Source organism: Oncorhynchus kisutch, linkage group LG5 (assembly GCF_002021735.2).
Source record: "Oncorhynchus kisutch isolate 150728-3 linkage group LG5, Okis_V2, whole genome shotgun sequence".
Lineage (NCBI taxonomy): Eukaryota > Metazoa > Chordata > Actinopteri > Salmoniformes > Salmonidae > Oncorhynchus > Oncorhynchus kisutch.
In genome coordinates this window covers 72,631,331-72,648,639 of record NC_034178.2, presented here as the reverse complement: position 1 = coordinate 72,648,639, position 17,309 = coordinate 72,631,331, and the positions used below count along the sequence as shown (strand labels likewise).

The 17,309-nt window shown below is 44.1% G+C and overlaps 1 protein-coding gene across 3 annotated transcripts in view; it reads left to right on the top strand.

Annotated features, from left to right (window-relative positions):
* rnf123 (ring finger protein 123) overlaps positions 1–17,309 on the top strand; it is a 292,970-nt gene that overhangs the window by 87,068 nt on the left and 188,593 nt on the right. For all 3 annotated transcript variants that reach the window (XM_031825763.1, XM_031825765.1, XM_031825764.1), the window contains exons 31-32: positions 5,430–5,569; positions 6,741–6,929. In XM_031825763.1, coding sequence (XP_031681623.1) covers positions 5,430–5,569; positions 6,741–6,929 — 329 coding nt within the window. The remainder of the gene's footprint in view (positions 1–5,429; positions 5,570–6,740; positions 6,930–17,309) is intronic.

Sequence of the window (17,309 nt, the reverse complement as noted above, 5' to 3'; positions counted from 1 at the left end):
CCTCAACCCTAGCCCAACCCTTAGTGATCCCCTCAACCCTAGCCCAACCCTAGCCCAACCCTAGCCCAATCCTAGCCCAATCCAAGCCTAGCCCAACCCTAGCCCAATCCAACCCTAGCCCAACCCTTAGTGATCCCCTCAACCCTAGCCCAACCCTAGCCCAACCCTAGCCCAATCCTAGCCTAGCCCAACCCTAGCCCAACCCTAGCCCAATCCAAGCCTAGCCCAACCCTAGCCCAATCCAAGCCTAGCCCAACCCTAGCCCAATCCAACCCTAGCCCAACCCTTAGTGATCCCCTCAACCCTAGCCCAACCCTAGCCCAATCCTAGCCTAGCCCAACCCTAGCCCAACCCTAGCCTGTCGCAGTTCTAATTGTATTCCATCCAATCCTACCTTTGTGTTTATTTAGATTATCTAGAGATTGTAGTTGGTCTCATATCCCTGTATTTGATCCTGTTCGTTTTTCCGTGCACTGTTCCATCACGTGTGTGTGTGTGTGTGTGTGTGTTCCTTCAGTCCCTGACCTGCCTGTGTTTGTGTATGCCTTTTGTCTGTTATCCTAATGAGTCTCTGGTAGTCTGTCGGTTTCCACAATGAAGACTCATATTTCTCGAGGACAAACAGACACAACACAGACGATGTTGAACCAAAAACACCTCAACAAGCTGAATAATATCTGTTAGCCTAATATAATGAGTAGTACAGTTCAACATTTCATGTTGTCTTTTGTGCTACCGTCTGACCATGAGCCTAATGAGTAGAACAGGGGAAAAAGACAAAAATAAACAACATGAATTCAAAGTACAAAAGTATGAGAGAGAGAGAGACTGCATCTTGTTTTGAAGTGACTAGCTACCCGGGCCACTCGATTTGCATAATTGCCTAACTTATAATTTATTTTAATTGGGAATTGCTGACGCTTTCCGAGACACATATGACAAGGCCCCAGAGCGAGAGAGACTTGAACTGAGTTCCAAATGTTACCCTATTCCCGATAGGGGGTGATTTGGGACACAGGTTAATGAAGAGGCTTGGGTTGATAGGCCCTTGTGAAACAACCTGTTATTTGTTTCATTGCTCTGTTGTTGATATCGTCCCAAAATGATTTGCATGTCAAAACTCAAGTTTTCATGATGTATAACTTAAAAGTACAGAAATATAGTTCTTTTTTTTGGCATCATAACGACTTTCTGTATTTTTAAAATGATCTATCTTAACTTGATTGCTGACATACTATCATGTATCTATGGCTGTGGAGGGAAACATCATGCATCTTTGGCTGTGGAGGGAAACATCATGCATCTTTGGCTGTGGAGGGAAACATCATGCATCTTTGGCTGTGGAGGGAAACATCATGTATCTGTGGAGGGAAACATGTATCTGTGGCTGTGGAGGGAAACATTCATCTGTGGCTGTGGAAGGAAACATGTATCTGTGGAGGGAAACATCATGTGGCTGTGGAGGGAAACATGTATCTGTGGAGGACAGAGATGGGTGGAGGGAAACATCATGTATCTGTGTGGAGGACAGTGATGGGTGGACTGGAGGAGGTGTGAAGGCAACGTTTGTAATGAGAAAGGAAAGGAGAGATTGGGCAGGGTAATATAACAGACTGTCCATCCATCAATCCCTTATCCAATCTCCCCAGACAGTCCCTGGGTGGGTTGAAGAGAGGAGGGAGGAGACATCAGGCAGAATAATAGAACATTACCCTCCATCAGCTAGGTGGGAGCCAGAGGAGATGAGCATCTATTCATCCATACAGTACACCTGCTTCACGCTGCTGTCCTCTGTCCGAAAACTCTCCCCTGCTGCCCAGTACATCCCCTGGCTAGTCTCTGTAGGCCAGTGTGCAGCCACACAGCGTATAGAATATTATTGTGTGAAGTTAATTAAATCTAAAGGTTATCTCTCCTTAAAGAGCGACAACACTGTCCTGCTCAATGATTGGTTGGTACGCTTGACAAGGTTTATTTAGCAATGCTTTTGTCATGTGGGATGTGGATGTCGCTCTCTCCCTCTGTGATAAGGTGTTACATTTACAGCCTTTCCTTCACAGTATGGGATGACAGGTACTTCACAGTATGGGATGAGAGGTCCTTCACAGTACGGGATGAGAGGTCCTTCACAGTACGGGATGAGAGGTCCTTCACAGTACGGGATGACAGGTCCTTCACAGTACGGGATGACAGGTCCTCCACAGTAATGGGATGACAGGTCCTCCACAGTAATGGGATGAGAGGGTCCTTCACAGTACGGGATGAGAGGTTTCACAGTACGGGATGAGAGGTCCTTCACAGTACGGGATGAGAGGTCCTTCACAGTACGGGATGAGAGGTCCTTCACAGTACGGGATGAGAGGTCCTTCACAGTACGGGATGAGAGGTCCTCCACAGTACGGGATGAGAGGTCCTCCACAGTACGGGATGAGAGGTCCTCCACAGTACGGGATGAGAGGTCCTCCACAGTACGGGATGAGAGGTCCTCCACAGTACGGGATGAGAGGTCCTCCACAGTACGGGATGAGAGGTCCTCCACAGTACGGGATGAGAGGTCCTCCACAGTGTACGGGATGAGAGGTCCTCCACAGTGTACGGGATGAGAGGTCCTTCACAGTACGGGATGAGAGGTCCTCCACTGTACGGGATGAGAGGTCCTCCACAGTGTACGGGATGAGAGGTCCTCCACAGTGTACGGGATGAGAGGTCCTTCACAGTACGGGATGAGAGGTCCTCCACAGTGTACGGGATGAGAGGTCCTCCACAGTTCGGGGATGGAGGGGGATGAGAGGTCCTCCACAGTTCGGGGACGGAGGGGGATGAGAGGTCCTTCACAGTACGGGATGAGAGGTCCTCCACAGTACGGGATGAGAGGTCCTCCACAGTACGGGATGAGAGGTCCTCCACAGTGTACGGGATGAGAGGTCCTCCACAGTTCGGGGACGGAGGGGGATGAGAGGTCCTCCACAGTTCGGGGACGGAGGGGGATGAGAGGTCCTTCACAGTACGGGATGAGAGGTCCTCCACAGTGTACGGGATGAGAGGTCCTCCACAGTGTACGGGATGAGAGGTCCTCCACAGTTCGGGGACGGAGGGGGATGAGAGGTCCTCCACAGTTCGGGGACGGAGGGGGATGAGAGGTCCTCCACAGTACGGGATGAGAGGTCCTCCACAGTACGGGATGAGAGGTCCTCCACAGTATGGGATGAGAGGTCCTCCACAGTATGGGATGAGAGGTCCTTCACAGTAGGGGATGAGAGGTCCTCAGTTCGGGGACGGAGGGGGATGAGAGGTCCTTCACAGTACGGGATGAGAGGTCCTTCACAGTACGGGGATGAGAGGTCCTCCACAGTACGGGGATGAGAGGTCCTCCACAGTAAGGGATGAGAGGTCCTTCACAGTAGGGGATGAGAGGTCCTCCTCAGTTCGGGGACGGAGGGGGATGAGAGGTCCTTCACAGTACGGGATGAGAGATCCTCCACAGTACGGGATGAGAGGTTCTTCACAGTACGGGGACAGAGCGGGATGCGAGGTCCCTCTGTCTTTCATCCTCTGATCACAATACCCTGGAGATGGCTGAAGTAATTGATGATAGCTCTAGTACTGTGTGGATGACGAGATGGCTGTAGTAATTGATGATAGCTCTAGTACTGTGTGGACGAGGAGATGGCTGAAGTAATTGATGATAGCTCTAGTACTGTGTGGACGAGGAGATGGCTGTAGTAATTGATGATAGCTCTCGGACTGTGTGGACGAGGAGATGGCTGTAGTAATTGATGATAGCTCTCGGACTGTGTGGACGAGGAGATGGCTGTAGTAATTGATGATGGCTCTAGTACTGTGTGGACGAGGACATGGCTGTAGTAATTGATGATAGCTCTCGGACTGTGTGGACGAGGAGATGGCTGTAGTAATTGATGATAGCTCTCGGACTGTGTGGACGAGGAGATGGCTGTAGTAATTGATGATGGCTCTAGTACTGTGTGGACGAGGAGATGGCTGTAGTAATTGATGACGGCTCTTGTACTGTGTGAACGAGGAGATGGCTGAATGGATGTTGCCTCAAAAAACTGCTTCTGGGAAACAGGAGGCAACAGGGCATAGCCCGAGATACAAATGGTATTTGTTTACTTTCCTACTTGTACCACCAGACATCTAGCAAACATGTTACTTTGGCCTTGTCGCTTGGTAATTCAGGCTTCACCCACAGCCTCTGGCGTCCTGTTTCACCCACAGCCTCTGGCGTCCTGCTTCACCCACAGCCTCTGGCGTCCTGTTTCACCCACAGCCTCTGGCGTCCTGCTTCACCCACAGCCTCTGGCGTCCTGCTTCATCCACAGCCTCTGGCGTCCTGCTTCATCCACAGCCTCTGGCACGTCCTGCTTCATCCACAGCCTCTGGCACGTCCTGCTTCACCCACAGCCTCTGGCGTCCTGCTTCATCCACAGCCTCTGGCGTCCTGCTTCATCCACAGCCTCTGGCACATCCTGTTTCACCCACAGCCTCTGGCGTCCTGCTTCACCCACAGCCTCTGGCACGTCCTGCTTCACCCACAGCCTCTGGCACGTCCTGCTTCACCCACAGCCTCTGGCACGTCCTGCTTCACCCACAGCCTCTGGCACGTCCTGCTTCACCCACAGCCTCTGGCACGTCCTGCTTCACCCACAGCCTCTGGCACGTCCTGCTTCACCCACAGCCTCTGGCACGTCCTGCTTCACCCACAGCCTCTGGCACGTCCTGCTTCACCCACAGCCTCTGGCACGTCCTGCTTCACCCACAGCCTCTGGCACGTCCTGCGTCACCCACAGCCTCTGGCACGTCCTGCGTCACCCACAGCCTCTGGCACGTCCTGCGTCACCCACAGCCTCTGGCACGTCCTGCGTCACCCACAGCCTCTGGCACGTCCTGCGTCACCCACAGCCTCTGGCACGTCCTGCTTCACCCACAGCCTCTGGCACGTCCTGTTTCACCCACAGCCTCTGGCACGTCCTGCTTCACCCACAGCCTCTGGCACGTCCTGCCTCAGCCATTGTGGTCCAGTGCATCTCTTTATCCAATCTGAATAGAATGTGTCATGATGTGAATTATGTAATGGTTAGTATGTCATTAGTATCATGCAGGGGGGGATATGTGTGTCTTTGATCAATATATTCTGTTTCCTGTCATATCAACCCCCACTCTGCACAGCGTCATGCTATGAGTTCGTTAGGGCTGTATAATATGCTGCTGGGGACTTGTGAATAAAACTAATTAAAACAGAAGACAAACTATTATTTTTTATTTTCTGTAAGTTTCAAAACGTTTTTCCATGGTGTTCCGTAACAAAGGGTCTTTGGCCCAACTGAACGTGGCCCTGGTGTGAAACCTGCAGTATTCTCTCCTCTAATTGGTTGTGTGACAGTATTCTCCTCTCTGATTGGTCGTTACAGAGCCGTGCCCGTCCCTCCTGCTGCAGAGACACATGGCGGAGCTGCTCTCTCTGGATAAAGACATGGCCGCCTCCTTCCTCAATTCTGTTCTCAACCAGCTCAACTGGGCCTTTTCAGAGTTTATAGGCATGATACAGGAGGTGAGCATAGAAATCGACATCACTTCCTGCTAGGGCTGACCCCAATTATAATTAGTCGATTTTTTGGGTCGATAGGCTTTTGGTCAACCAACTTATTATTATTTTTTTTGTTGTCAAATATATATATATTTATTTTAATGGCAAACGAGACACCTGTGTGATTCGAGCCCGTCTCGGTGAACTCATCGTCTCGGTGAACTCATCGTCTCGGTGAATTCATCGTCTCGGTGAACTCATCGTCTCGGTGAACTCATCGTCTCGGTGAACTCATCGTCTCGGTGAACTCATCGTCTCGGTGAACTCATCGTCTCGGTGAACTCATCGTCTCGGTGAACTCATCGTCTCGGTGAACTCATCCATTTAGTTAGTGTCTATCAATTCCCCATTACATGTGTCACCAGTAGTAGCCTACCAGAATATTTTGTACAATGTTGCAAGTTTGCTAGAGCAAGCTTGGGCAGGACCCTAGTTGATAGTATATACAGTGTTTGAAGTTTGTTGCCGACAGGCCATGCGTAGCTCCCAGTGTCTGGTATAAAGAAGACTGAACCAGGTTTTCCTCTAGGATTTTGCCAGTGCTTAACTCCATTAAGTTTCTATTCTTATCCTGAAAAACTCCCCAGTACTTAACGTTTACAAACATACCCATAACCTGATGCAGGCACCACTATGCATGAAAATATATATATATATATTTTTTTTACATGTATCCATTTTAAATTCAGGCTGTAACACATCAACATGTGTGAATACTTTCAAAAGGCACTGTGCGTGTCTTTCCCTGTCCTGCGGGCCTCGTCGTACACATTTATTAAAGGGATCGTGGCAAAAATCTTTCCCTGTCCTGCGGGCCTCGTCGTACACATTTATTAAAGGGATCGTGGCAAAAAAAAGCTATGCATATATATTTGAAAGCAATGCATATATTATTTTGTACACCCACACACACAATTATTACCTTGCGATCTTCCTTGATGTTTTCATATAAGTTTAAGTATATACGTTTTCATCTACTCGCGAAGTGTCCTAAAATAGATAATCAAATAGCTAGATAGTAATAACAGACAATTTAATGTGTTAGGGTAGTAGAGGGGGGAGAGAAGCTGCTTTATATGATTGTTTTGTTTTTAGAAGGCCTGCTGTGAAGTACCTTATTTAATCTCCCCTCCAGATTCAGCAGGCGGCTGAACGTCCTGAGCGTAACTTTGTGGACACAAGGCAGCTGAAGGTGTGCGCTACGTGTTTCGACCTTTCCGTCAGCCTTCTGCGGGTCCTAGAGATGACAGTCACCCTGGTCCCGCAGATCTTCCTCGACTGGACACGCCCCTCCGCTGAACTGCTGCTCAGACGATTGGCTCAGGTGAGACGGCACAGGATTGAATTCGTTGGTTAAGTGAATTTGGTTGATTTAACTTTGATTTGTTGATTAACTTGTTTGTTTTGGGGTATTGTGATGTCATAAGAGGACGTTGTCGCCGCAGCTCATCGGGTAAATATTTCACGGTTTGAAAAGGAAGAGTGTAGAATGCTGAACAAGGCCACGTCCAGAAACGCTCCCTACCCTCTAACCTTTGGCTCTACCGGCTGAATGTACATCTGAGGTTAGTAACCGGAAGGTTGCAAGTTCAAACCCCCGAGCTGACATGGTACAAATCTGTCGTTCTGCCCCTGAACAAGGCAGTTAACCCACTGTTCCTAGGCCGTCATTGAAAATAAGAATTTATTCTTAACTGACTTGCCTAGTTAAATAAAGGTACAATTTACAAAAAAACTTACTGGAGTGAAATGACATGGAAAGAGAATGTTATGAAGTCATCATATTATTCTGTGGTCCCGAACACAGAAGGCAGTGATTAAAAAAAATATATATATATATTATTTTCATTTAACCAGGTAGGCTAGTTGAGAACACCTTTATTTAACCAGGTAGGCTAGTTGAGAACACCTTTATTTAACCAGGTAGGCCAGTTGAGAACACCTTTATTTAACCAGGTAGGCCAGTTGAGAACACCTTTATTTAACCAGGTAGGCTAGTTGAGAACACCTTTATTTAACCAGGTAGGCCAGTTGAGAACACCTTTATTTAACCAGGTAGGCCAGTTGAGAACACCTTTATTTAACCAGGTAGGCCAGTTGAGAACACCTTTATTTAACCAGGTAGGCTAGTTGAGAACACCTTTATTTAACCAGGTGGCCAGTTGAGAACAAGTTCTCGTTTACAACTGCGACCTGGACCAAGATAAAGCAAAGCAGTGCAACAAAAAAACAACAACACAGAGTTACTCATAAACAAACGTACAGTCAATAACACAATAGAAAAATCTGTACAGTGTGTGCAAATGTAGAAGAGTAGGGAGGTTAGGCAGTAAATAGGTCATAGAGGTGAAATAATTATAATTTAGCATTAACACTGGAGTGATAGATGTGCAGAAGATGAATGTGCAAGTAGAGATACTGGGGTGCAAAAGAGCAAGAGGGTAAGTAATAATATGGGGGATAAGGTAGTTGGGTGTGCTATTTACAGATGGGCTGTGTACAGGTACAGTGATCGGTAAGCTGCTCTGACAGCTGATGCTTAAGGTTAGAGAGGGAGATATGGACAATGAGGGGGGGGGGGGGGGGGTAATGAATTCAGCAAGGCTTCAGTGATGGGGAGGTAACTGCTCCTGTAGCCTTGCAGAATTCATTACCCCCCCCCCCCCCCCCCCCCCCCCTCATTGTCCATATCCGCGGCCCCGTGAAGATCAAATTAGCATAATACAAAAATCCCCATCAAAATCTGTCAGTTTAAGCCGGAGATATGTTTATTTTTGCAATCCCAAAGTCTCAATCCACCGCGTCCGTCTATCACACTTCTGCGTTGAAAAGTGGCTGAGCTAGAGTGGTGTGTTAGACCACGAGACATTCTGGAGAAAAAAAAAATCTGTCTTCTCACTAAATCGTCTGCACGGTTGGAACCATACGTTAATATGACCCCTCTGTGGAAAGGTGAGCGTCGTACCAACAACGCACATGTTGTTCTGCTCGAGGAAAAATAAATGCAAGTATATATGGAGGTAGTTTAAGTGCCAAACAATAAGGAGGTAAATACATAACCAAAACAATAACATATTTCCTGATCTTTCTTTTATTTATAAGGACTGTTATTCAATGTGTTTCTATTGGCTAAGAGCAGTAAGGACTATCTGTTATTCAATGTGTTTCTATGGGCTAAGAGCAGTAAGGACTATCTGTTATTCAATGTGTTTCTATTGGCTAAGAGCAGTAAGGACTATCTGTTATTCAATGTGTTTCTATGGGCTAAGAGCAGTAACGACTATCTGTTATTCAATGTGTTTCTATGGGCTAAGAGCAGTAAGGACTATCTGTTATTCAATGTGTTTCTATGGGCTAAGAGCAGTAAGGACTATCTGTTATTCAATGTGTTTCTATGGGCTAATAGCAGTAAGGACTATCTGTTATTCAATGTGTTTCTATGGGCTAAGAGCAGTAAGGACTATCTGTTATTCAATGTGTTTCTATGGGCTAAGAGCAGTAAGGACTATCTGTTATTCAATGTGTTTCTATGGGCTAATAGCAGTAAGGACTATCTGTTATTCAATGTGTTTCTATTGGCTAAGAGCAGTAAGGACTATCTGTTATTCAATGTGTTTCTATGGGCTAAGAGCAGTAAGGACTATCTGTTATTCAATGTGTTTCTATGGGCTAAGAGCAGTAAGGACTATCTGTTATTCAATGTGTTTCTATGGGCTAAGAGCAGTAAGGACTATCTGTTATTCAATGTGTTTCTATGGGCTAAGAGCAGTAAGGACTATCTGTTATTCAATGTGTTTCTATGGGCTAAGAGCAGTAAGGACTATCTGTTATTCAATGTGTTTCTATGGGCTAAGAGCAGTAAGGACTATCTGTTATTCAATGTGTTTCTATGGGCTAAGAGCAGTAAGGACTATCTGTTATTCAATGTGTTTCTATGGGCTAAGAGCAGTAAGGACTATCTGTTATTCAATGTGTTTCTATGGGCTAATAGCAGTAAGGACTATCTGTTATTCAATGTGTTTCTATGGGCTAAGAGCAGTAAGGACTATCTGTTATTCAATGTGTTTCTATGGGCTAAGAGCAGTAAGGACTATCTGTTATTCAATGTGTTTCTATGGGCTAAGAGCAGTAAGGACTATCTGTTATTCAATGTGTTTCTATGGGCTAAGAGCAGTAAGGACTATCTGTTATTCAATGTGTTTCTATGGGCTAAGAGCAGTAAGGACTATCTGTTATTCAATGTGTTTCTATTGGCTAATAGCAGTAAGGACTATCTGTTATTCAATGTGTTTCTATGGGCTAATAGCAGTAAGGACTATCTGTTATTCAATGTGTTTCTATGGGCTAAGAGCAGTAAGGACTATCTGTTATTCAATGTGTTTCTATGGGCTAATAGCAGTAAGGACTATCTGTTATTCAATGTGTTTCTATGGGCTAAGAGCAGTAAGGACTATCTGTTATTCAATGTGTTTCTATGGGCTAAGAGCAGTAAGGACTATCTGTTATTCAATGTGTTTCTATGGGCTAATAGCAGTAAGGACTATCTGTTATTCAATGTGTTTCTATGGGCTAAGAGCAGTAAGGACTATCTGTTATTCAATGTGTTTCTATGGGCTAATAGCAGTAAGGACTATCTGTTATTCAATGTGTTTCTATTGGCTAATAGCAGTAAGGACTGTTATTCAATGTGTTTCTATGGGCTAATAGCAGTAAGGACTATCTGTTATTCAATGTGTTTCTATGGGCTAATAGCAGTAAGGACTATCTGTTATTCAATGTGTTTCTATGGGCTAAGAGCAGTAAGGACTATCTGTTATTCAATGTGTTTCTATTGGCTAAGAGCAGTAAGGACTATCTGTTATTCAATGTGTTTCTATTGGCTAAGAGCAGTAAGGACTATCTGTTATTCAATGTGTTTCTATGGGCTAATAGCAGTAAGGACTATCTGTTATTCAATGTGTTTCTATGGGCTAAGAGCAGTAAGGACTATCTGTTATTCAATGTGTTTCTATGGGCTAATAGCAGTAAGGACTATCTGGTATTCAATGTGTTTCTATGGGCTAATAGCAGTAAGGACTATCTGTTATTCAATGTGTTTCTATGGGCTAATAGCAGTAAGGACTATCTGTTATTCAATGTGTTTCTATGGGCTAAGAGCAGTAAGGACTATCTGTTATTCAATGTGTTTCTATTGGCTAAGAGCAGTAAGGACTATCTGTTATTCAATGTGTTTCTATTGGCTAAGAGCAGTAAGGACTATCTGTTATTCAATGTGTTTCTATGGGCTAATAGCAGTAAGGACTATCTGTTATTCAATGTGTTTCTATGGGCTAAGAGCAGTAAGGACTATCTGTTATTCAATGTGTTTCTATGGGCTAATAGCAGTAAGGACTATCTGTTATTCAATGTGTTTCTATGGGCTAATAGCAGTAAGGACTATCTGTTATTTAATGTGTTTCTATGGGCTAATAGCAGTAAGGACTATCTGTTATTCAATGTGTTTCTATTGGCTAATAGCAGTAAGGACTATCTGTTATTCAATGTGTTTCTATGGGCTAATAGCAGTAAGGACTATCTGTTATTCAATGTGTTTCTATTGGCTAATAGCAGTAAGGACTATCTGTTATTCAATGTGTTTCTATGGGCTAATAGCAGTAAGGACTATCTGTTATTCAATGTGTTTCTATTGGCTAATAGCAGTAAGGACTATCTGTTATTCAATGTGTTTCTATGGGCTAATAGCAGTAAGGACTATCTGTTATTCAATGTGTTTCTATGGGCTAATAGCAGTAAGGATGAGTGTGTGTGTTCCAGTGTGTGTGTTCCTGTGTGTGTGTTCCTGTGTGTGTGTTCCTGTGTGTGTGTTCCTGTGTGTGTGTTCCGGTGTGTATGAGTGTGTGTGTTCCGGTGTGTGTGTTCCGGTGTGTATGAGTGTGTTCCTGTGTGTGTTCCGGTGTGTATGAGTGTGTGTGTGTTCCTGTGTGTGTATGAGTGTGTGTGTGTTCCGGTGTGTGTGTTCCGGTGTGTGTGTTCCGGTGTGTGTGTGTATGAGTGCGTGTGTGTGTGTGTTCCGGTGTGTATGAGTGTGCGTGTGTGTTCCGGTGTGTACGAGTGTGTGCGTGTGTGTTCCGGTGTGTACGAGTGCAAGTCCCAAGTGAACACTCTCTCTCTCCATCTAGGTTGTAATCAGCAGCTAATTGAAACTAATGCCTGGAACAGCATGTTCTCTCTGTCTCGTGCTCTCTGTCTCGCACTCTCTGCAATACAAGGTGTGTGTGTGTGTGTGTTCCCATGTGCAAGTCTAATGTGAAAACTCTCTCCAGCTAGATTGTAATCAGCAGCTAATTGAAACTAACCCCTGGAACAGAATGTTCTTTCTGATTTAAGATGAGCTTTATTAGCATGAATGACCTAAGCCACTGTATCTGAAGAGAAGTGAGATACCAACAATAAGAGTAAAAAAAAAAAAAGAATTACACTTTATATTAAGTTGACTAAACCCTATTACTATGTGTAACGCTCAATGAGTGAATAGGTGTGGAGTCAGGCGCAGAGGGCAAAGGATGTGGGAAAAACACGCTTTAATGTCCAGAAATAATCACAGGAACAAAAATAGTATACCAAACCAGGTATAACTACAGAACACAAAGTACCCTATCGTGAAAAATACAAGGACAGCAAGAAACCCAAACACTAACCAGTCTAACACATACAGATGAACAAGCCCGCACTAACAGAAGCGGGCTGAACGAACTTAAATAACCCCACCCTAACAACCAAACAAGAAACAGGTGAAACCAATTAGACAAAACCAAAACGAACACGGAAACAAAGGATCGGTGGCAGCTAGTAGACCGGCGACGACGACCGCCGAGCGCCACCCGAACAAGAAGTGGAGTCACCTTCGGTAATATTCGTGACACCATGTAACACAGTAATAACTGTTAAATTAGTAATTACATAGATTTTTACTGTCTGTCTCAAGGCATTAGGGTTGTTGTGGAATCTGTTATTACACATTCACTTACTGAGGGTTATTCCACATGTGTGGAACTACTGGTGTTACTACGCATTTTGTAGTTCCACTATGTAACTGTTTTGTAATGACACATTTTAACATCACCATATTAATAACTAAAACCAACATATGAGCTTGTTCTGTGTAATGTGGATGTCTGAAGTTTACATAGACTTAAGTTGGGGTCATTTAGAACTCATTTTTTCAACCACTCTTCAAATTTCTTGTTTAACAGACTATAGTTTTGGCAAGTCGGTTAGGACATCTACTTTGTGCATGACACAACACATTTTTCCAACAATTGTTTACAGACATGATTATTTTACTTATAATTCACTATCACAATTCTAGTGGGTCTTTAAACAGCTTGGAAAATTCCAGATAATTATGTCATGGCTTTAGAAGCTTCTGATAGGCTAATTGACATCATTTGAGTTAATTGGAGGTGTACCTGTGGATGTATTTCAAGGCCTACCTTCAAACTCAGTGCCTCTTTGCTTGACATCATGGGAAAATCAAAAGAAATCAGCCAAGACCTCAGGAAAAAAAACATTGTCGACCTCCACAAGTCTGGTTCATCCTTGGGTGCAATTTCCAAACGCTTGAAGGGTACCACGTTCATCTGTACAAACAATAGTACGCAAGTATAAACACCATGGGACCACGCAGCTTTGGTGCGAAAAGTACGAATCAATCTCAGAACAAGAGCAAAGGACCTTGTGAAGATGCTGGAGGAAACGCGTACAAAAGTATCTATATCCACAGTAAAACAAGTCCTATATCGACATAACCTGAAAGGCTGCTCAGTGAGGAAGAAGCCACTACTCCAAAACCGCTATAAAAAGCCAGACTACGGTTTGTAACTGCGCATGGGGACAAAGTTCGTACTTTTTGGAGAAATGTCCTCTTGTCTGATGAAACAAAAATAGAACTGTTTGGCCCTAATGACCATTATATTTGGAGGAAAAGGGGGAGGCTTGCAAGCCGAAGAACACCATCCCAACCGTGAAGCACGGGGGTGGCAGCGTCATGTTGAGGGGGTGCTTTGCTGCAGGAGGGACTGGTGCACTTCACAAAATAGATGGCATCATGATGACGGACAATTATGTGGATATATTGAAGCAACAACTCAAGACATCAGTCAGGAAGTTAAAGCTTAATTGCAAATGGGTCTTCCAAATGGACAATGACCCCAAGCATACTTCCAAAGTTGTAGCAAAATGGCTTAAGGACAACAAAGTCAAGGTATTGAAGTGACCAGGTAACAACAAGTGATATGCACACTCAGTCAATAACAGTCTCCTGAGTGGAGCAGCAGTTTAAGGCTCTGCATCTCAGTGCTTGAGGCGTCACTACAGACACTCTGGTTTGATTCCAGGCTGTTTCACAACCGGCCGTGATTGGGAGTCCCATAGGGCGGCGGGGAATTGGCCCGGGTTTGGCCGGGGTAGGCCGTCATTGTTCTTAACCGACTTTCCTAGTTAAATAAAGGTGAAATAAAATGTAAAAAAACATACTAATATTAACTTCAACTCATTTTTTCCCCATGCTATGACCTGGAAGGCTATACCCGAATCAAGTGTAATATAAGAACAATTTGGTTTCATAGGATAAACTTTATCATGTAAATACCCAGGAGCAAGCAACTTAATGTAAAGTGAAACCCAGTAGGGTACACCCGTTATAATTACCTACCTATTAGGGTACAAGCTTTATAGTTACCTACCTATTAGGGTATAACCTTTTATAATTACCTACCTATTAGGGTACACCCGTTATAATGACCTACCTATTAGGGTACACCCGTTATAATTACCTACATATTAGGGTACACCCGTTATAATGACCTACCTATTAGGGTACACCCGTTATAATGACCTACCTATTAGGGTACACCCGTTATAATGACCTACCTATTAGGGTACACCCGTTATAATGACCTACCTATTAGGGTACACCCGTTATAATGACCTACCTATTAGGGTACACCCGTTATAATGACCTACCTATTAGGGTACACCCGTTATAATGACCTACCTATTAGGGTACACCCGTTATAATGACCTACCTATTAGGGTACAACCGTTATGTAATACACTTTGTCGACAATAGGCTAACGAGGAGAAATTAGGAGAAAGGACGACATTTAGGAAAAACCTTTTTAGTTTCATTGTACTTTGTGTTGTAATCTAACAGCCAACTATGTAACGTCAATGTTACAAGGGATTTACATGTATTTACAATGTACTTACCCAGGAGCAACTTAATATATTGTGATTATTTTTATGACTTTGTAGTTACCATGTAACAAACTTAGCAGACACTCGTCTAACCCGGAGAAATAAGGAGACAGGATCGTTTTTCAGTTTGACTTTTCTTTAAAAAAACCTGTTGTGGAAAATTATTTATTAAGCGAGAGACTTTATTCCTTGAAATAATAAATATTTATAGTTGATTTTTATATATATTTCTTTCCAATAATGAAGGTGGTCAACGACCACCCCACCGGTGATCGTTGAGAGCCCAACATTACAAGAGGAATCATGGTCCTTATATAGCTGACACTAAAAATGCTTAGTCATGGCTGGTTCCACCCCTCCCCTTTCTGCTCGGGACATCACACAGGAGGCTATCTTGTGTTCATCTTGTGAGTTACGTGCACCGGCTGTTGTTTTCTCACACGCAAAGATGATTAGAGACAAAGATGTTCTACTCCTCCAGGCTATCTCGGGTCACAAACACCAACTCATTCGATGGAATGCAGGCTGTAGGTTTTTTATCACCAAGCCATTACAAATCAATTGCTAGCGCCCAAGCCCCAGAGGCCCAACTCAGTCACACTCACAAAGATGAGAGAATACTCATCAAATATATTCGATGCATAAACAGTCTTATAGCAATCTGGGGCGACAGGGTAGCCTAGTGGTTAGAGCATTGGACTAGTAACCGAAAGGTTGCTAGTTCAAATCCCCCGAGCTGACAAGGTACAAATCTGTCGTTCTGCCCCTGAACAGGCAGTTAACCCACTGTTCCTAGGCCGTCATTGAAAATAAGAATTTGTTCTTATTAACTGACTTCCCTAGTTAAATAAAGGTTAAAAAAAAATTATCTTGTAATTGTTCTACCTTCTTCCCTAGAGTTGATTGTCGTACTGGTGCGTCAATCTAAGTAAACACAATACAAATATCCCAATTCTATCAGTTTAAGTTAGAGATGTTTTTGTTTCATTGGATCCACCACATCTGCCGATATCGCAGTTCTGTGGTGTTTGTTTGACTTAATCTAAAAATGTATTTAAATTGTTTGTTTTTTTCCCCCCTCATCAATCTCATCAATCTACACACAATACCCCATATCACATTTACTTAAGTATTCAGACCCTTTACTCAGTACTTTGTTGAAGCACCTTTAGCAGCGATTACAGCCTCAAGGCTTCTTGGGTATGACGCTAAAAGCTTGGCACACCTGTATTTGGGGAGTTTCTCCCATTCTTCTCTGCAGATCCTCTCAAGCTTTGTCAGGTTGGATGGGGAGCGTTGCTGCACAGCTATCTTCAGGTCTCTCCAGAGATGTTTGATCGGGTCTAAGTCCCGGGCTCTGGCTGCTCCACTCAAGGACATTCAGAGCCTTGTCCCGAAGCCACTCCTGCGTTGTCTTGGCTGTGTGCTTAGGATCGTTGTCCTGTTGGAAAGGGCAACTTCGCTCCAGTCTGAGAACCTGCTCCGGAGCGCTCAGAACTTCATCAATGATCTCTGTACTTTTCTCTGTTCATATTGCCCTCGAGCTAGACTAGTCTCCCAGGTCCTGCCGCTGAAAAACGTCACCACCATGCTTCACCGTAGGGATGGTGTTAGGTTTCCTCCAGATGTGACGCTTGGCATTCAGGCCTAATTTTTGTTTCATCAGTCCAGAGAGTCTTGTTCTCCCATCTCCACAGAGGATCTCTGGAGCTCTGTCAGAGTGACCATCAGGTTCTTGGTCACCTCACTGACGAAGGCCCTTCTCCCCCTATTGCTCAGTTTGGCCGCATGGACCGCTCTAGGAAGAGTCTTGGTGGTTCCAAACTTCTTCCATTCAAGAATGATGGAGGTCACTGTGTTCTTGAACCTTCAATGCTGCAGAAATGTGTTGGTACACTTCCCCAGATATGTGCCTCGACACAATCCTGTCTCGGAGCTCAACGGACTATTCCTTCGACCTCATGGCTTGGTTTTTGCTCTGACATGCACTGTCAACGGTGGGACCCTATAGACAGGTGTGTGCCTTTCCAAATCATGTCCAATCAATTGAATTTATCACAGGTGGACTCTGATCAAGTTGTCGAAACATCTCAAGGATGATCAATGGAAACAGGATGCACCTGAGCTCAATTTCAAGTCTCATACCAAAGGGTCTGAATACTTATGTAATTAAGGTATTACAGTTTTTTAATTTTTTTATACATTTGCAAAAACCTGTTTTTTTGCCATTATGTGGTATTGTGTGTAGATTGATTAGATGTAATGTTTTTCCTCATCCATTTTACAATAAGGCTGTAACGAAACAAAATGTGGAAAAAGTCTGAATACTTTCTGAATGCACTATAACCAGATACAGAAACAGCTGTATAAAGGTTGTTTTCTGCCGGTCAAAAGTGTTAAAATCCTTTGAATGAGTAGTTGTTCTTTATTTTTATTTGTACTATTT